We start from the raw sequence: 21446 nt of genomic DNA, 5'->3' as shown, positions 1-21446 counted from the left end.
TTCAATTCACAGAAGGGAGAAGCAAAATCAAAGTGGGGATCAAAACAGCAGGGATGAGGAATCTGAAATCATCCCAACTAAATAAGCAAATACCACTGGAGGAAAAAGATTCCCAGAACCCATCAGGTGCCTAGTGGGTGGTTAAGTGCCATCTAACCTTCTCGCCGGTGTTCATCCTTTTGCTGGAAGAGAAGTCCTTCAGAGACCGAGTGACCTCCCTGGAATACAAAGAGCTCCAACTCAGCCTGCAAAATTACTCCTTCTCACCCTAATTTCTTTTCCTTCATTTTTTTTTGTCATCAAGTCACAAAAGGTGACCTAGTGTAGGGTTTTCAGGGCATGATATGAAAGAGGTGGTTTGCCATTGCCGGTCTCTGCGTAGCAACCCTCAACTTCCTTGGTGTGGATTGCCCATCCAAATATTGACCAGGGCTGATCCTGCTTAGCTTCTGAGATCTGACCAGATCGGGTTAAGCCTGGGCTATCCAGGTCTGGACTTTCCTTCTTGAGCAAGTCCAATTCATACAAATTCCCTGGGAACGTTGAAGCCACCGGCGGCAGGTGGGGGCAGCTGCAGGTGCTGGCATTGTATATTCTTGCAAGCTATCCAGTTTTCAATTTAATATTCCAGAGCCCTCTCTGAATTTTCAACATCGCCCTCCCCAGCCCTTAAAGATGACCCACCAGTGACCCTTCCTCAATCTTCAAAGCAGCCAAGTAAGGCTGCTAATTCGCTATTAATTAGTGACATATATGCGTTTATATGGATCTCGTACATCTAGGGTAAGTGCCAACTCTCTTACCTTAGTCAAAACTGTTAAAATGGTAATCCATTTTTCTACTTTATGCACAGAAGAGTTTTGTGCAGCTTTAATGGGCACGGTTAATGGGCCCAACAATAAATATTTCCCATATCGCAAGGCAGCTTCAGAGACGCAGTCACCCACAAAGGAGGAAAGGAAAAGAGGGAGAAGAGTTCTTACTGGGACACCTCGGCAATGTGCTTGTGGCGCAACGTCACCCAGAGGTCATCATCTTCATCCAGCAGCACCTCCTTTACACGGGCCTCCCCAATGCCGCTCGTCTCGTACCTGCAGGGAGAGGAAGGGACGCCCTGTAATTTCCAAGATCTGCAGGGTGGTTTTCCATCAAGCAATGGGAACAGGTGAACAACACCAAAAAAAAAGAATCCTGATGCACCAGACCATTAAATCCAGGGGTGTCAAACTCGTTTGTTTCGAGGGCCGGATATGACATAAATGTCGCTTGGTCAGGCTGGGCCATGCCTCGCCAGCCCAGATCGGGACTGAGAAGGGTGACAGCCTCGGCTGGCTCACAGGCCGGATAAGAGCTCTCAAGGGGCCTGATCTGCCCCCTGGGCCTTATGCTTGACAACCTTGATTGTGTCTCACACAGAGGTTAGCCAGATGCCTCCACAATGCCCACAAACAAGACATGAAGGCAATACCTCTCTGCCAGCATTTGCCCAGCAACCAATAATCAGGGAGATACTACTTTCATTGCATTTACCTCTCCGAGCTAACAGTCATGGGTACAACTATCCTCTCTGGAAATAGACTAACATGGCTACCCATCATGATCTATCTGTAGCAGTAGAGAAGAGCAAGAGTCCAGTAGCACTTTAAAGACTAACAAAATTTCTGGCAGGGTTTGAGCTTTTTTGAGTCACAGGTCACTTCTTCTGTGACTCACGAAAGCTCATACTGCCAGAAATTGTGTTAGTCTTTAAGGTGCTACTGGACTCTTTCTCTATCCTCTCCTCCCCATCTGATCTATAGGCCGTTACCACATCCTAAGGAATGCCCACCTACGGATGCTAATTTGCTGCTTCAGGCCACAGCAGTTCCCCCAGATGTCTTACGCTGCTCTACCAAGATGTTGTAAACAGTCTGCTTCCACCATCCCTCCAAACAGCAGAAGAAAATGGGTTCAAAGATGTATGAAACCCAGATAGATACTCTGGCATAGCTGGAGCATCAGAGAGAGAGATGTGACAGCAATGTGTGAAGGGCTGTTCTTGCTGCTAAATAGCTCCAAACATTGTAACCTAACTTGGGGGCTAAATGCAATAATGGCCCTCCAGGCTACTGAGTGGAGAACAGGTCAGTCCTCAAGAATACGGAGGTTGGTCACCCTGGAGAAACCCCTTTCCACCATTACCTGGAGTGGATCCACCACAGGCTGTGGTCCTCTTAAAGATGCATTAAGCAAGGGGTTAGGCTAGATGGCCCTTTCCAACTCTGTGATTCTGTGGCCCTCAGAAGGACGCACCTCTCTTGAAAGGGAAACTATTTGCAGAGGAAAGTCAGTCTATGTGAGCCCTATGAACATAGTGTGTGTACATGGGGCAATCTGAGGGGGGCACGAGGGGATCAAACACACTGGTCCGACCCCTGCCCAAGATTGAGCTTACTGGCTGCACAACGGGTTCCATGCATTCCCTAAATGGATAACAACTGTACGCGCGTAGGCTCCATCCCGTGACTGGCAATGCTAATTTCCAAAAAGCTCCTCATAGCAGGTAAGGAGCCTTATACACGTACAGTTTTCGTGCTGTGTGCACATTGGGGGAGTGTTAGAAAAAGCAGTGTTCCCAACCATGAGGACAGAGCCTCATGTGTCCGTTGGTTGGTTGGTTGGTTGGTTGGTTGGTTGGTTGGTTGGTTGGTTATTAAATTTCTACCTTGCCCTCCCCAGCCAAGGCCTGGCCCAGAGCGGGGTCACAAAGTATTACAATGTGCAACACAATAGTATAAAAGCATTTTAAAACAACAATTAAAACAGCCCTATAAAATCAGTAAATAGAGGACAAAAACGTGTCCGACGGCACCCCCAAATTGCAGCGTATAGTTATAGCCAGGCGAGCCCATCAATAAATCCCCACAGAGATAGCAAAGAGGGGGGATTGGCAGTGGAAGGTTAGGGAGGCTGACATTTACAGAGAAAGAAACCGTAGCTGGCCTCAGCCATAAGCCTGGTGGAATAGTTCTGTTTTGCAGGCCCTGCAGAACTCTTTAAGGTCCCGCAGGGCCCTGGCCTCATTTGAGAGGCTATTCCACCAGGCAGGGGCCAGGACAGAAAAGGCCCTGGCCCTGGTCGAGGCAGGAAGGGCTGGGATCCCATTCCATCCTTTTTGAGCATTCCCCTTTTATCCACAGGGTAAACACAGGGACTCCAGGGAATCGGATGACCGCTTGTGCAAGCTGGAAGCTGAAACTATTTGCGTAGTTTACAAGCACTGGACACCCCCAAGCTCCCAGCACGATGTTCTCAAGGCGACTTCTACATAAAGATGAGAAACAAACAAACAAAAAACTTCTCAGCATGGACGGGGCCCCTACTTGTAGACGTCATTCTCGACGGGCAGCAAGTCATAGCTCATGGCTTGGAACGTCAGCTCATGCAGCACCGGGGAGCAGGGATCGAAACCACGGTCCAGGATGACGAGCTGGGATCGAGCTTTGTCCGGACCCTAGGGGGTAGGGGGAGAGGAAAACGAAATGGATAGTTGTCCTTTTCATCCCCCAGGAAACTGAACACATGAAGATGCCTTATACTGAATCAGACCTCTGGCCCATCAAAGTCAGTATTGTCTACTCAGACCGGCAACGGCTCTCCAGGGTCTCAGGTAGAGGTCTTTCACATCACCTACTTGCCTAGTCCCTTTAATTGGAGTTGCCGGGACTGAACCTGGGACCTTCTGCATGCCAAGCAGAGACTCAACTGCTGAGCCACAGCCCCTCACCTCATATATTATAAGGATTGGTTTCCTATCAGCTGGGAGATTGTTCAACACATTAAGAAGATGGATTCTATGGCACTGTACCCCACTGAGGTCCCTGTCCTCCCCAGGCTCCATCCCCAAATCAACAGAATTAAGCACAGAATTAAAGGTCAAGAAAAAATCAACATCCAAGGCCAAAAGTTATACAATATAAAGGATATATATATAAAGAGTTTTAGAAAGTTATGTACATTTTTAGTCTGGAATTGTGATTGTTTTGACCACTGGAGAAAGCCATCTGGCCAAAACATGTTTGATTAAAGTCTAATTTGGTGATATTGTGTCTATTTGTGTTGTATGCAAACATAAGCATGCTGGTTGGGTAGGCTATTCAGGGCCTTATGTATGTTATTGATTTTATCCTGTCCCATGGCGCAATCCCATGGCGCAGAGTGGTAAGCTGCAGTACTGCAGTCCAAGCTCTGCTCACGACCTGAGTTCGCTCCTGACGGAAGTTGGTTTCAGGTAGCCGGCTCAAGGTTGACTCAGCCTTCCATCCTTCCGAGGTTGGTAAAACTGGGGGTAAAGGGAAGATGACTGGAGAAGGCACTGGCAAACCACCCCATAAATAAAGTCTGCCTAGTAAACATCGGGATGTGACATCACCCCATGGGTCAGGAATGACCTGGTGCTTGCACAGGGGACCTTTACCTTTTACATATATATATATATATATAACTTTTTGGCCTTGGATGTTGATTTTTTCTTGACCTCTGGGTACTTTATTCTGTTGCTTTTAGGGTTAAGTCTTTTCCCCCTTTGTTGTTGGTGTCCATCCCCTAATCTCCAGGAGTTTCCCAACTGGGATCTGTCAACCCTACCCCTACCCCATCCTCCATCAGTGGCCATGGGGACCTGGCAACCCTACATGCAAGGCCTCGCTCACCTCACCCATGGTCGGGTCGTCCGCCTTGTAAGCATCCAGTTTGTCCTGGATTAGCTGGGCTAGCATGGCATTATCTTTGTAGTCTCTGTCAAAGTGGACACAAACATCATTTAAGGACCTAGATGGTCCCTTCCAACTCTATGATTCTATAAGAACATAAGAAAGGCCCTGCTGGATCAGACCAAGGCCCATCAAGTCCAGCAGTCTGTTCACACAGTGGCCAACCATGTGCCTCTAGGAAGCCACAAACAAGACAACTGCACAGCACCATCCTGCCCGTGTTCCACCGCACCCAAAATAATAGGCATGCTCCTCTGATACTAGAGAGAACAGGTATGCAGCATGACCAGCATCCATTCCAACTAATAGCCATGAATACCCCTTTCCTCAATGAACATGTCCACTCCCCTCTTAAAGCCCTCCCAGCTGGCAGCCATCACCACATCCTGGGGCAGGGAGTTCCACAATTTAACTATGCGTTGTGTGAAAAAATACTTTCCATAACCACTGGCTTCTCCCCAGTACTATCTACCAGACTACCTATATGACGGGTAATGTCCGCAACCTTTGCACCAGGCAGGCAAGTCACCATGCAGTCCATGCACCCGCCAGAAACCCAGCTATCTACATTCCTAAGATTCTATGACCTCTATGGCTTCTCCGGTTTGCAATTCTTGGCCCACATTTAGGTGGACTTCACAAGTGTGTGTGTGTTAAGTGCCATCAAGTTGCTGCCAACTCATGGTGACCCTATGAATCAATGTCCTCCAAAATGTCCTATCTTTGACAGCCTTGCTCAGGTCTTGCAAAATGAGGGCCGTGGCTTCCTTGATAGAGACAATCCATCTCTTATTGGGTCATCCTCTTTTCCTGCTGCCATCAACTTTTCCTAGCATGACTGTCTTTTCTAGTGACTCTTGCCTTCTCATAATGTGACCAAAATACGATAGCCTCAGTTTAGTCATTTTAGCTTCTAGGGTCAGTTCAGGCTTCATTTGATCTATAACCCACTGATTTGTTTTTTTGTTTTGGCAGTCCACGGTATCCGTAACACTCTCCTCCAACACCACATTTCAAAGGAGTCTTCTTTCTTCCTTTCAGCTTTCTTAATTGTCCAACCCCAACAAGCACATGACATTTAAAAAGCGACAAACCACTTTGCTGGATCTGACCAAGATCCACCTGGTATCTGTACAAAGGTACAGCTAAAGAGGTACAGCAAAAAGGCAAAAAGGCAAATGTGGTCTTGGAATGCATCAACAGAAGTATAGTGTCCAGATCATGCAAAGTGATGGTATCACTTTACTCTGCTCTGGTTAGACCTCACCTAGAGTACTATGTTCAGTTTTGGGCACCACAATTTAAGAAAGATGTAGACAAGCTGGAACGTGTCCAGAGGAGGGCAACAAAGATGGCGAGGGGTCTGGAGACCAAGTCCTATGAGGAAAGGTTGAAGGAGCTGGGTGTGTTTAGCCTGAAGAGGAGAAGAATGAGAGGGAATATGATAACCATATTCAAGTATTTGAGGGGCTGTCATATAGATGATGGTGCTGAGTTGTTTTCTGTTGCCCAAGAAGGCTGGACCAGAACCAACGGGTTCAAATTAAATCAAAAGAGTTTCCGTCTATACATTAGGAAAATTTTCTAACAGTTAGAGCGGTTCCTCAGTGGAACAGGCATCTTCTGGAGATGGTAAACTCTCCTTCCCTGGAGGTTTTAAAAAAAGAGGTTAGATGGCCATCTGTCAGCTGTACTGATTCTGTGACCTTAGGCAGATGATGAGAGGGAGGGCATCTTGGGCATCTTCTGATCACTGTGTGTGTGTGGGGGGGGGGGTAGTTGTGAATTTCCTGCATTGTGCAGGGGGTTGGACTTGATGACTCTGGTGGTCCCTTCCAACTCTATGATTCTATGGTGCCCTGTTTCCAACAGAGGATACACAAATTCCTATAGGAAATTCAGAAGCAGGGCAGGGTTTTTGTTCAAAAAACAGTCGGCTGCTTCTGTACATGGAGATTTCTTTTCACTGTTGCAGCTAACGAAAGTGACTCTTTGGCTCCCGGCATACCCTCTGTATCGGACCGCAGGATATTCCTTCAGAGTGGCGCAGAGAGTTGCAATCTGCTCTGCCAGGCGCTCCAGGATGGGGTTTTTCATCTGGGCCTTGTGCGGGCTGTAGAAGCTCTGGAAAGAGTCGGCAGAGTCCAGGGAGTAAACCTAGCGTGGGGTCCAAAAGACAAGGAGAAAAGACAATAAGCCCGGATGCTCTGAAGAGGTACAGCAGCCAGAAACTCGGTTAAATGGTGGAACTCCCTGCACCAGGATTTGGTAATGGCTGCCAACCTGGAAGGCTTTAAGAGGGGAGTGGACATGTTCACGGAGGAGAGGGCTATCCATGGCTACTAGTCAAAATGAATACTAGTCATGATGCATACCCATTCTCTCCAGGATCAGAGGAACATGCCTATATATGTGGAACACAGGCAGGCTAATACTGCTGCAGTCATCTTGTTTGTGGGCTTCCTAGAGGCACCTGGTTGGTCACTGTATGAACAGACGCTGTGCTTGATGGGCCTTGGTCTGATCCAGCACGGCCTTTCTTATGTTCTTATGAACTGGGAGTGCTGCAGAATTAAACTGTGGAACTCCCTGCCCCAAGATGTGGTGATGGCTGCCAACTTGGAAAGCTTTAAGAGGGGGGGTGGACATGTTCATGGAGGAGAGGGGTATTCATGGCTACTAGTCAAAATGGATACTAGTCATGAGGCATACCCATTCTCTCCGGGATCAGAGGAGTATGCCTATTATATTGGGTGATGTGGAACACAGGCAGGATAATGCTGCTGTAGTCGTCTAGTTCGTGGGCTTCCTAGAGGCACCTGGTTGGCCACTCTGTGAACAGACTGCTGGACTTGATGGGCCTGGGTCTGATCCAGCATGGCCTTTCTTATGTTATTATCTTCCCTGGAGGTTTTTAAACAGAGGCTAGATGGCCATCTGCCAGCAATGCTGATTCTATGACCTTAGGCAGATCATGAGAGGGAGGGTAGGAAGGTTTGCATCAGTGTTTGGCTCTTGTGGCCCTTTCTTGCATGCCCAGGGTAGTGCCGATTGCCACTTTAGGGTCAGAAAGCAATTTTCCTCCAGGCCAGATTGGCCAGGGAACCTGGAAGTGGGTTTTTTTCCATCTTCTGGACATGGAGCAGGGGTCACTGGGTGTGTGTGGGGTGGGGGAGGTAGTTTTGAATTTCCTGCATTGTGCAGGGGGTTGGACTAGAGATGGTGGTCCCTTCCAACTCAATGATTGTATTATTCGAGGATAGAACTGTAATAAAATAATAATGAAATATCATATTTTGTCTGGCAGCAGCTCTCTGAAGTCTCAGGCAGAAGAAAGACCTTTCCCCTGCTACATGAGATCCTTTAACTGAAGATATCGGGAATTGAACCGGGGACACCCAGCACTGCACTTTGTGAACAGCAACGGCAGGTCTGAATGTGGAAAAGCTAGAGTCCTTTCTGCATCTATGTCTTCTGCTCACCGACACCTGGAACGCTTGCTCCAACCAACAAATGCTGGTATTCAGAGGGTGTGCTTGCTGCAGCCAGCAAAGGGGGGGAAGCAACCTGTTGTGTTTGGTATTTATGGCTCTGCACGCAGCCCTCGCCATCTGCTCTCAGTCACGGTCCCCACCCCCACCCCTCGCCCCAACCCAAGAGACGGTTGCGCAGCAGATGGCCGAGAATGTTTCCCCTCCACTGTTGAACAGGGATGGGCCAAGGATCTATCCAATGGTGGTAGAGAGAAAGCAGGGTGGCTGGAAGCAGGAAAAGCTAAGCACAGAACAGAGGATAAGCAAGGGGAAATTATCAAGACAGACGAGATGAATAGGAAAGCAGCTTCTTCCTGCCAGAGCTATTCATTTTCTCTCACTGATAGCTGTGACGGAACCCCTTCAAATCCCCCTCTTTTCCCTTCAGGAAGCCTGAAGCAAATATGGGGTTCACAGCCAGGCAGGATTCCCAGCGCTAATATATCAGTCAGTCATTTATTGATATGGCACACAGCCGGACATACACACAAAAACATTAAAACATTAAAACCAAGCATTCCAAGTATAAAATACACTGGAGGCTACATAAAATCCTAAGAGGACACTACTATTTGCATAGTTAATAAGGCAGGTCATCCCAACAATTTGCGCCTAATTTTGGACGCAGCGGCACAAAATGTAGCAGTGCCAGCAGAAACCCTTGGATTTTCATCTAAGAGCAGCTTCCTTGCCCTGTTAGTCCAAGGATGAATAAATTTGCCACAAATCTCTTCACAGTAAAGGCAGCGGACGAGAACATGCTCCATAGTTTCTATGTCCCCTATACCACACTAGAATGTAATGCTGTTCCATCTTCTCCTTGCAATTTGTAGGGGGTTCCCAGAAGGCCAGCCCCACACACAACACAAAAAGATCAGTAGCAACAACAGGGTATAGAAAGATCTGGACTTCAGCCTATCCACAACTGCTCTCTTTCTCTCTCCCCCTCAGACTCACCTGCGACTCGTACGGCAGGAAAGCAATGTTGATTTCTGTCAGGGTCTTGATTACTTTCGCCGCACGGGATTTCACCAGCTCGTTGAAGAGTGCATCGGGGCATGCTGGGGAGGGAGGAGACATGGGAGTCAACACTGCAGTAATATGGATGCCCCCACAACAAGACAGTTTAATATGAAAGAGACATGCCACCGCTGCCACCAGCGGTAAAGGTCATTCCTGACCCAAGCACAGGGTCATTCCTGACCCATGGGGTGACGTCACATCCTGACGTTGACTAGGCAGACTTTTTTTGCGGGGTGGTTTGCCAGTGCCTTCCCCAGTCATTTTCCCTTTACCCCCAGCAAGCTGGGTACTCATTTCACCGACCTCAGAAGGATGGAAGGCTGAGTCAACCTTGAGCCAGCTACCTGAAACCGACTTCCGTCGGGATCGAACTCAGTTCGTGAGCAGAGCTTGGACTGCAGTACTGCAGCTTACCACTCTGCTGCCACCAAATCCCTGACAAAATCTACAGAGAAACAGGAGACTCGGCTGGTGTCTACTAAAGGCTACCATTGACTGGAGAGAGCTCATGGCAGGTTTCTTTGCCCCCGCCCTAGAGAGCTGAAAGTGGCTCATAAGAACATAAGAGCACTGTTGGATCAGACCAGCGGTCCATGTAGTGCAGCAGCCAACCAGTCGCCCTGGAGGACCAACAGACAGGCCAATGAACAGGACACAAAAGGCCAAAGCCTTCCCTTGATGTTGCCTCCAAGCAATGGTAGGTAGTCAGATGTTTACTGCTTCTGAATGTGGAGGGTCTCTTCATTCATCTCAGCTAGTAGCCATTGATGAACCTATCCCTCCAAGAATCTGTCTAATTCCAGTTAAAGCCATTTAACGCTAGTAACCATCACTATGTCCACCGGCAGGGAGTTCTACAGTTACTCATGGAGAACCTATCCCTCCAAGAATCTGTCTAATCCCAGTTAAAGCCATTTAACGCTAGCAACCATCACTATGTCCACTGGCAGGGATTTCTACAGTTATTCATGGAGTAAAAGGGGATCTACTGCTTGTGCTCTGTATGCTTATTCAATTTTCATCTCCTATTTTTAAAAACCTCCATTTATTTTAAAATGTCCGTATCCTGCCTTTCTACCGATACCATCACCCAAGCCAGCTTTATAACATACTATACAAAACAGAATTAAAAGAAACAATAACAAGACATTAAGATAAGAAAACCTGGCTCTATGGACAGGTGTGGACAGCTCCTTTTTCTCTCCACAATAACTTCTCAAGGCAACGGAAACATAAAGTGGATGATGTTCCCATTCAGCCTTCGCGGACTCTGGTCACCTTCCAAACTGTAGCATAAACTCAGCACTATGCAAAAAGGTGTTTTACTATGTTGATACCTGCACACATAGTATATGAGAGACTTATACAACAAGAACCTATTATACCAGATGTTTGAGTGATTGGGAATAGAATTTACAACATATACACATGCCTGGTTGGGTTTGAACGGTTCGTATTTGTATTCATTAATGTATTTCTGTAAATGTGTGCAGGCTTAACAAAGGGTTTTAATTAACCACTGATGTAGGCCCCATAGCCCAAAACGTGTTTGGTATAGTATGTGGTTACAGTTATCAACCTCAGGAAATGCCATTGTGCTATTTTAATGCTTTTAAATAATTTTAACTTTTACATAGCACTTCTAATAAATTATACTTTCAGTATTTATACATAGTCTTATATATATATTCTTTTCACCCAACCTTGGGTACCCAGCTTTTGTTTTTAGGTTGGGTTTTATTCCCCTCCTTTTTTTCTTCCATCTTCCAAACTGTAGTATAAACTCAGCACCATGCAAAAAGGACACACAACCACAGGTTGCAATGCAATGAACTCTACATTAATGAGAAAGTTCCAGTGAGAACTGCTGGTAATGAGTCAGTTAAGAAGAAGAAGAGTTGGTTTTTATATGCCGACTTTCTCTACCACTTAAGGAAGAATCAACCGGTTTGGAGCAGCGGATTCTGATCTGGTGAACCAAGTTTGATTCCCCACTCCTCCATATGAGCGGTGGAGAGCCCAAACAGGCTCAGAGCAGTGCTGTAGAGGGAAGGGCTCCTGCCTCCCCCCCCCCCCCCGATGTTTTCTCATGCAAAAACCATGTTGGGTGAGAGTTATTTAGCTGCTCCACATGCACAGATACTTCACGTGGAGAAGCAAAATCAACAAAATAATTCCCCCCCTCCGAACGCCATTATAAATCACAAAAGCAAAACAACCGTGGGTGGAAACAGCAAAGGAACCCAATTCCCAGAATACTTACAGTCAGTGAAGAAGACGTGGGCAGCCCGGTACTTGGCAGCTGGGGGATCCTTGAAGTCATTGATGAGCGAGCGGACAGACTAGAAGACATAAAGAGCAGCATTAATACATGGGGCTCTTCCCCACAAATAAAGATCTCTCGAGTGATTCAGTGCACAAGCCTTAGCTGATTAATTGATTGACTCCGCATATGACTGCAGATGTTCAAAAGCATCCAGTGCAGAAAGCGTCCTTAGCCGTTCGATGACTCACGAGCAGGTCATGGCAGACCACGACAGCAAAACAGAGCCCCCATGGACAGAGACAGTGTTTCTCTGAATACAAGCTGCAGGGAATGTCAGCAGGTAAAGGCTGTTGCTTTCACACCCCTGTTTCTGGGACGTCTGACTGGTCGTCGTGGGGTGGGGGGACAAAATGGACTTTGGGTCTGATCCCGCAGGGCTCCTCTTATGTTCTTAAGGAGAAACCAGGCAGGCCAACCTTTTAATCATCTGAAGAGTGCAGCACTGAGCAAGCGGTTCGCACATGTGAATGTGCCATCGCAGATCCAGCACAGAAGACCATTCTTTCAGAGTCCCCCTCCTCTCTTCTCAGAGAAGGCACTTCTACTCCTTAAACCCCGGGCTGTACATGCAGCAGAATGGCAGACTGGATCATACTATTTTACACTGTGGGGTTTGGGTGGGGGTAATGGTTTTGAATACTCCCCACTGTACAACAAGCCACCCCCATACATAGAAAACTAGCCCAGCAGGGAGCAGGCTAAGCTAGAGCCATTCTCTCTAGGGGAGTCCCCCCGCCCCACTTGCAGGGAGTTTTATCATTGTGCATTCAAAAGTGGTACTTTGCCCAAGAGGGTTTCAAAGGAAAAGATGGGGTTTCTAAGTGCCTACTCACCATTCATATCTTACCGGACTCCAAGTATTGAGGATGCTGGCACCCTTGAACCGGACAAATGACTGGACACCCCTAGACTCCAGGCAAGTTCAACAGCCAGGCCATTCATCCTCTTTCGTACAGTACTTTATGGGTAAGGCACCTACCGTATCCGACGGGGTGATGAGGTACACAGCTTCCAGACTGGGGAGTGGCTCTCGGCGCTTGTTAATGTCTTCCACAACTGGACAAGAAATCACAAACAGGTTGAGTGGGGAGAGCATAATCTTATCCATCAGCAGTCTTATCCTGTTGACAGCAGATGTCAACAGGGCTAAAAGCTGGGAGATTCCAAAATCCGTCATTAGCTTTCCCCAAGGACCAAAGTAGGGTTGCCAGGTCCCTCTTCACCACCAGCAGGGGGAGGGGGAGGTTTTCAGGGCACAGCCTAAGGAGGGCGGGGTGGGACTTCAATGCCATAGGGTCCAATTGCCGAAACGACCATTTTCTCCAGGTGAACTGATCTCTATCGGCTAGAGATCAGTTGTAATAGCAGGAGATCTCCTGCCACCACCTGGAGGTTGGCAACCCTAGACCAAAGGCTTACAGTTCTATAAATCTTGATAAAAAGTTCCTTTGCCCACCCATTGCTATCCTCCCTGCCACAGCCCAAATCAGAGAATGGCAGGATCAAACAGTTATAGGAAGATATAGCTCATTAAAGATACCCATCCACCTGGAGCCTGAGATGCCATCTTGGTTCTCTCTCAGCATGGGGCCTGCCCAGGTTGGAGGTATCTTATGCTGCTGCTGGATCTCACCACACCCTACATGAACTAGGAATGAAACCCAGATTTCCACTCTGATGCTGCAGAGGATTCTGGGATGTTGCCATGACAGACTAGGGATTCGAACCTGAGGTCTCCCAGATCCTAAGCTGACACTTTAACCACTAAACCGTGCAGGCTCTGCACAAGGCTATCATCCCCAGGCTGTGAGATGGAGTCTAGACAGAAAGAGGAAGAAAGAGCTGGAAGCCCCCTCCAGATTCTGAGGCCAGTGAGCAACATCAGAAAATGGTGGGGCAGACCCCCAATGCCCTCTCACACATAAAGGAAATGCCTCTCGGCCAAGGTGCCTTTGGGTCCCCCCACCCCCCCACCTCCCAAAAAAAACTAGAGAATCATAGAATCACAGAGTTGGAGGGGGCCATACAGGACATCTCGTTCAACCTCCTGCTTAATGCACAATCAGCCTAGAGCAGTGGTTCCCAAAGTGGTCAGTACCACCCCCTGGGGGGGGTGAAATAACCTAGGGGGGCACTAAGAGGCAAGAGAGCAGCAGGGGGGTGCTAGAGGTGGGCCCCTTCAACTGTGTTGTTGGATAGGGTAGGGGGCACTGGAGTTGAGTTTGTGGAACCAAGGGGGCAGTGGCCCGAAAAGTTTGGGAACCACTGGCCTAGAGCATCCCTGACAAATGTTTGTCCAGCCTCTGGTTAAAGAGTGTGTGTGGGGCAGGCGCTCACCAGCTCCCTAGGTAGCTGATTCCACTGTCAAACAACTCCTATTATATTCCAAATATCCAGCCTAAAAAAATTCCTTAAAAATTCCTCATATCCAGCTGGTACTTTTCCACCCACAATTTAAACCCACTATTGCGAGTCCTGTCCTCTGCTGCCAACAGGAACAGCTCTCTGCCCTCCTCTAAGTGACAGCCCCTCAAATACTTAAAGAGAGCCATCATGTCCCCCCTCAACCTCCTCTTCTCCAGACTGAACATTCCCAGCTCCCTCAGCCTTTCCTCATAGGAAGGATCTCTATGTTTGGCATCACACTCCATGTTGACAGCCATGTTGCTTGGAGCTAATCCAAAGACCAGAAATCAGGTAGCACAGGCTTAAGTGGTACAATGCAGCAAATAAATCAAGCAACCCAGCAACTGGGGCCAGCAATTTAATAAACAATTCTTTATATACAAAGAATTCTTGGTTAAGAATCTTAATTTATTTATTTATTTGCTTCAATTTCTGCAGGAGATCTCTCTCTTCCCTGAACCCATGTAGACCTTCTCTGATGATTTCCACAAAGAGGGGCAACCGAGGGACATGCAGTCGAAGCAGAGGATGCCAGAGGAGGGTAGGAAGGTGACTGGCAGCTCCACTCACTTGTTATCCCCTCCGTCATGATGTCGGTCATTTTGCAGCAGGAAGAGAGCATGCGCATGCTCAGCTGATCCACCACCAGCACCTGAAGGAAAAAGGAGGGAAGAGAGAGAGGGGGGGGGGTGAAGAAGTATAACCCAGTGTCTGCTGATGGATAAGATTACATCATACAGGCAAAGAGAAGAAAAGAGGTTTTCGGCACAAAAATTATTTATACAAAGATGCCTTTTATTCATAAAAAACATTGGAATAATATTAAACCAAAAGAATCAATGCAGCTCTGGGCATTATCAATGTGAGATGTATATTTCAATTTAGAGATTTGGATAATATTATAAAGATGTTTTTCTATTTGTTTTGGTTCATGGATTTCCGTAATAGAAAGATGGTTGTGATGTGTTATTAAGTAAGCATTGTCAATACTAAAATTTAATTTTAAAAAAGAAAGAAAACAGACTCCAAATCCATGCTCTGTAAAAAAAAAAGGGGAAGTATTACTACCACTACATTTGAAGCCCCAACAAGCCATTACAGAAGGGATGTTCAGAAGGGCCAATACGTTTTATCACTGGTTGATGGTATGCACATCTGTACAACATTAGAAATACATTACAAGATTTCTGTATGAGCCAATTCTCATGGTGAAATATTCATGGTATACAACAATAAGTGACAACGGGCCACACAATATATAAGGTTACTGCTTTACAGCACACCTTTTATATGTATTTCTGGATGTGTCTTTGTAATATTTGTAATTGTATATATGACCACTGAAGAAGGCCATACCGGCCAAAACACATCTGGTTAATTATTGATCATTAACAAAGATTTTTATCATCAACAATGTTGGAAAATTAGTAACTATATATATCTATTCTTTTTAATGATTAGGCTTTATGTAAGGCCATGTGTTTTTATTACCGTGTACACTGTATAATAAATATGATAATTGTTATAATTTTTAGCTCAACTTTAAGGTTCTTAGGAAAAGAATAGCCCAGAATTTGACTTGGTGTCTAAACTGAATCTACAATTGGCATGGCTTCCTTCCTTGCTATCAGCAGACTCCAAGCAGTGTCATGTGTAAGCAGCGAGAGAACATTCACATGATGATGCCACAGGTATGATTGTGTTTTTTTTTAAACTCGATCGGATGTGGTCCTCGTATTTTCATACCCATGACCCTAGCAACAAGAACCTTACCTTCCATTCTCCCTTCTTCTTCACCTTCTTTATCACGTCAGCCATAATTTCTGAAAAACAGTGACAACAAAAATCAACATTAAAAAAGATAATATAATAAAAAGGCATTTGAATTCACACTCAGCAGCACCATTCATTCAGAAGTTGGTCCTGGCCCTCTTCCACTGCCCCTCCTCTTCCTGCTTATAATACCTCCCTATGTTTAAAATGCATAGAGATAAAGTGGGGAAAAGATCAAAACGATACACCTATGGATGTCTTCATGGGATTCAGTTGGGGTTGCTTGCTCTGGGTTGGGAAATACCTGGAGATTTTTGAGGCGAAGCCTGAAGAGGGTGGGGTTTTGTGAGGGGCGGAACTTCCATGCCATAGATAGGATTGCCAGGTCCCTCTTCACCACCGGTGGGAGGTTTTTGGGATGGAGCCTGAGGAGGGCAGGGTTTAGGGAGGGGAGGGACTTCAATGCCATAGAGTCCAATTGCCAAAGTGGCCATTTCCTCCAGGGGAATGGATCTCTATCGGCTGGAGATCAGTTGTAATAGCAGGAGATCTCCAGCTCGTACCTGGAGGTTGGCCACCCTAGATTCAAGCATTTAAAAAATAAACAAACAGGACTGCAAAAATAAATCTTACGAAAGATTAGGGTTGCCAGCCTCCAGGTGGGGGATGGAGATCTCCCAGAATTATGAATGATCTCCAGGCAACAGGGATCACTTCCCCTGGAGAAAATGGCTGCTTTGGAGGATGAACTCTATGGTATTATACCCTGCCAAGCTCCCTCCCCTCCCCAGACTCTACTTCCCAAAAGTGCCAGGAATTTCCCAGCTTTGAGTTGGCTACCCTATTAAAGGTCTGACCCCAAAGCCTACAAATGAATCCCCACCCACTATCCCCTCTACAACGAATATTCTACAGATAGGGTTGCCAGGTCTCTCTTCGCCCCCAGCGGGAGGTTTTTGGGGAGGAGCCTGAAAAGGGTGGGGTTTGGGGAGGGGAGGGACTTCAATGCCATAGAATCCAGTTGCCAAAAGCGGCCATTTTCTCTAGGTGAACTGATCTCTATTGGCTGGAGATCAGTTGTAATAGCAGGAGTTCTCCAGCCAGTATCTGGAGGTTGGCAACCCTATCTGAAGATGCATGAACATTCAGCATTTGACATCTGATGATTTTGTAGAAGCAGACAGTAGGCTATACCACCAGACTTGTAGTATCTGCCAATGTTTAACAGGAGACGGGCAGATCAGCCTCAGAGACACCATCTGATGACTTGCAACAGCGTTCAGTGAAGTTTATTTCATTTGCATTCATTTAATGACTCACAACAGTCAGGTATCAGATTTTGATGTCCAAGCTAGCGATCAAATGTGGATCACAAAACCCAAATTTCTAAATTAGGAGAATTTCAAAACTTTTGCAAAGTTTTGTTTCAGTGCTATCTTATCAACTTTCAAGATTGCAAACATGCCAGCTGGGCAAGTTCAAGTAATTCTTTGCTAAGATGTTTACCGCTATTACTAATGCTGCAATCCTATTCACACTTACTTCATTATAAAAAAACAATTTAATATGCTGCTTTGGGGTATTAATCCTTCCATCCACCCACAACAGTCCCTCAAAACCATGGAAGCTACACAAACCATGGCTGGCACATAGGGCAGACAACCTCCAGGTGCAGCCTGAGGAACTCCTGGAATTACAAGTGATCCCAGACTAGAGGGATCAGTTCCCCTGGAGAAAATGTCTACGTTGGAGGGTGGATAGTATGACATTATAGTCCACTGAGGTCCCTCACTTCCCCAAGCCTTGCCCTCCCTTCCCAAGCTCCAACCCTAAATTTCCAGGAATTTCCCAACCCAGAGTTAGCAACCCCGCCAACATACTTTATGATCCAAACACAACACACACACACACACACACACACACCAAACAAGAAAGTAAAATCAAACTGGATCCTATTAAAGAGATCAAAACAAACTCGAAATCCTCATTCAAGTTTGAGCAAATGCTTCCAGGAAAGAAAAATTAGACCAATAGCCAGGCCTGCCACACAGGATGGTGATCTCAGCCCTACTACCAAGAAGGCCCTGACATATGCTACCACATGCCAAAACTCTGCACACGTAATAAAGACTCGTCCGATGATCTTAGCGTCCAAGTCGACTAACATGTAAGAGCTGTAGAACAAAAAAAAGAAGGCTTACTTCTGAGTAAACATGCACACAATCAAACTGTAAAGGCTTCCCCACCACCACCGCTACCAATGGATGCCAAGGGAACTGCTTTATCAGTCACAAAAGGAATACATATCAATAACCTACTTTGGAGGACTTTCATTCATAGGGTCGCCATGAGTCGGAAGCGACTTGACGGCACTTAACACACACACAAGAGAAAAAACAGGTATTGAATCTTAAATAGCGACAGAGAGCTACAAAGACTATAGAAACCCACCAAATGGCTTGTCTCAGTGCCTTGAGATTCCAGCTATGCACTTCTCAAACCAACCCCCAAGAGTCTACTTAAAATCAGCTACCACCAAAGGAAATACGTCGACTGTGTTTGACTAAGAAGGCTTCCTTGATTTCATTTCTGATAACCAAAAGCCCCTGGTTGTTGGGAATGCTTTCCGTAACAGTCTTCGCCAGAACTTCTCTCTAAAAGTGGAGTTCTGGGTTACCTGATCTTGTTTCTGGGGCACAACTGAGGCATTAGGGATCTCCCATTGTTCCAGTTTTCAACTTGGCGCAATGCATATGCATTTCCCTCACAGCTTTTTAGTTATTTCCATTAATTTGCATCTTTCTCCCTCTGTACACCACTGATGGGTATCCATGCTTTGATAAAACACTACAAAAAAGCAACCACGCTGGTTGTGTCTTTATTCTTTCTGTGTAGTGTTTTACTAACAAGCAGGAACATATGCAGACAATGGTAAATAGCCAGTGATGAGATGCGTGGAAACATTTCCAATGCTATATTTTTCCATGGAAAATTGTCCACCCCACATAAGGAAATATAGTCTCTTTGCCTATAGTTGTCAGGGCTATTGTGCTGCAAATCAATCATGTTAGATAGGCTAAATGTGGGGAATGAGGAATGGACAAAACCCAGTGCTTGGACATGGTCCAGGCTTCTACATGGTGTATTTGTCCCCTTTCACTGACAGCATTTAAATTATATATTTAAAATTTAAATGATTTTTTTCAGGATATTTCACCCCAGAAAACCTGTATCACTGTTATTAGCAAAATGAAGAAGAGGAAAATATTGGATTAGATTTCCATGTAGGAGAAAAGTGGGGTATAAATAGGGTTGCCAGGATTTAATCTAGGGATGGATTTCATCTAGGATCTATGATATACCATAGATAGGGTTGCCAACTGCCAGGCAGTAGCAGGAGATCTCCTGCTAATTCAACTGATCTCCAGCCGATAGAGATCAGATCATCTGGAGAAAAATGGCCGCTTTGGCAATTGAACTCTATGGCACTGAAGTCCCTCCCCTCCCCAAACCCCGCCCTCTTCAGGCTCTGCCCCCAAAATCTCCCACCAGTTGCGAAGAGGGACCTGGCAACCCTAACCATAGAGTTTGCCCTCTGAAGCTGCCATTTTGTCCTGGTGAACTAGGGTTACCAGGTCCCCCCTGCCACCGGCAGGAGATGGGGGGCATAGGGTGGGTCACCAGATCCAGGTTGGGAAACTCCTGGAGATTTGGAGGAGGAGCCTGGGAAGGACAGGGACCTCAGTGAGGTACAATGTCATAGAGTCCACCCTCCAAAGCAACTATTTTCTCAACGGGAACTGATCTCTGTAGTCTGGAGATGCACGGTAATTCTGGGGGGATCCCCAGGTCCCACCTGGAAGCTGGCATCCCTAGGTATAAATGAAGTAAATAAAAAATAATAATAAAAGGAACAAGACAAATGGTCTGAAGCAAAACACGAGAGGCTCCAGGTCTGGGACTGATTACAGAACTGTTCTTAGTAAAATCTGAATTAATGAGGAGTTAATTCACTTAATTCATTACACAGATAAATTGCACTATTTGGCTGCATTGACTTTTTAGCCCTGACTCTGCTAGTCTTACCTATTTAATGCTCACTGAATATTAGTCTTCTAAACGGTTAGGCCATATGGAACAAAAAAATCAAAATAAGTAAAATGTGGCGCAGAATGGTAAGCTACAGTACTGCAGCCCAAGCTCTGCTCACAACCTGAATTCTATCCCTATGGAAGTTGGTTTCAGGTAGTCGGCTCAAGGTCGACTCAGCTTTCCATTTTTCCAAGGTCGGTAAAATGAGTACCCAGCTTGCTGGGAGTAAAGGGAAGATGACTGGGGAAGGCACTGGCAAACCACCCCGTAATCAAAGTCTGTCTAGGAAACGTCGGGATGTGACGTCACCCCATGGGTCAGGAATGACCTGGTGCTTGCACAGGGGACCTTTACCTTACTTAAGATGTGTTTAGTCCTACTGATGATGGGCAAGGCAAAGAAGGAGCTAGTGAAAGAGACGGCATATAAGTAGGAAGCTAGGAGGTTATGACCCAGTGGAATGTTGCACCAAGCATCAGAGAACAAACAGGGAGGGAGGGGGGGAAATGACAGCAGGAATCCACAGCAGAACATGCTCAATGTGACAGCGGTGCCATGCACCAACACTCGCCCAAAGTCAGGCACCTGTACGCTAACTCTCTCTTGCTCAGTAAGAAGCCTCTAATCTGACAAATGAAGAAAGACGTCCGATCCTCATTTAGAAACAAGCAGCTTGAGGCGACACCTTATAATCCCAGGCAAATCACATTGTGCATCCCGTTTGTGGATAGTTTACATAAGCAGAGGTGGGAACATCGCCCTGGGACAGGCTAACAGGGTTCATGCCCCTTGCACCCCCTCTCTGACTCTGACTGGCACCCCCAGGACAAAAAAAGTCCAAATGGAATTTAGATCACGATAGGTAGCTGTGTTAGCTTGCCACTAGCTGTAGAAAAGAGCAAGAGTCCAGTACTAAATACTAACAAAATTTCTGGCAGGGTATGAAGTTTCTGAAGAAGTGAGCTCTGGCTCAAGGAAGCTCATGCCCTGCCAGAAATTTTGTTAGCCTTTAAGGTACAAATGGAATTTGTTTCTAAAAAGACATATGTTATAAAAAAAAAAAAACCCACCAAAGATAATTATAATGTGAATGGCGTTCTGGTAGAACTAGAAAGATCCGTCACAATGTTCAGTTACATTGAGCACACAGAGAAAAGGAACAGAGCAGGACCCCTGATGCACACATGCCCCAGATTAGCGAACTTCAACATTAGACATCAGAATTATGACGCCGGCTCTAAATACACACACACACACACACACACACACACACACACACACACAACTAGGCTTTGTCGTCATGGTGAGTATAAACCAGGTGATCCCCCCCCAACAAAAAGCAACAATAGTTTGGATGTTCCCAGCTGTGACCGTCTAAACTAGACTTTTTCAGATTTTAAACTAAAGCAGACACAGCTCAGATTTGATCTAAACTGGACATATTTGTAATCTGAATCAGGCAGTAATCAAAAATCCTCCAGAGCAGGCCTGAGGACTCTCTCTGAGATATAAGATTACTGCCACTGTCACATTGATCCAGAT

At 46.2% G+C, this 21446-nt stretch overlaps 1 protein-coding gene across 2 annotated transcripts in view; it reads right to left on the bottom strand.

Annotated features, from left to right (window-relative positions):
* The window catches only part of STXBP1 (syntaxin binding protein 1), a 62637-nt gene that overhangs the window by 19912 nt on the left and 21279 nt on the right, over positions 1 to 21446 (bottom strand). For both annotated transcript variants that reach the window (XM_056859972.1, XM_056859973.1), the window contains exons 2-11: positions 15813 to 15862; positions 14610 to 14691; positions 12613 to 12689; positions 11571 to 11649; positions 9242 to 9345; positions 6760 to 6908; positions 4692 to 4776; positions 3363 to 3493; positions 984 to 1091; positions 158 to 218 (exon numbers count right to left, since the gene is read on the bottom strand). In XM_056859972.1, coding sequence (XP_056715950.1) covers positions 158 to 218; positions 984 to 1091; positions 3363 to 3493; positions 4692 to 4776; positions 6760 to 6908; positions 9242 to 9345; positions 11571 to 11649; positions 12613 to 12689; positions 14610 to 14691; positions 15813 to 15862 — 926 coding nt within the window. The remainder of the gene's footprint in view (positions 1 to 157; positions 219 to 983; positions 1092 to 3362; positions 3494 to 4691; positions 4777 to 6759; positions 6909 to 9241; positions 9346 to 11570; positions 11650 to 12612; positions 12690 to 14609; positions 14692 to 15812; positions 15863 to 21446) is intronic.

The sequence above is a fragment of the Euleptes europaea genome, chromosome 14 (assembly GCF_029931775.1).
Source record: "Euleptes europaea isolate rEulEur1 chromosome 14, rEulEur1.hap1, whole genome shotgun sequence".
In the NCBI taxonomy this organism is placed as follows: Eukaryota; Metazoa; Chordata; class Lepidosauria; order Squamata; family Sphaerodactylidae; genus Euleptes; species Euleptes europaea.
This window is presented reverse-complemented; position numbering and strand designations above follow the sequence as displayed.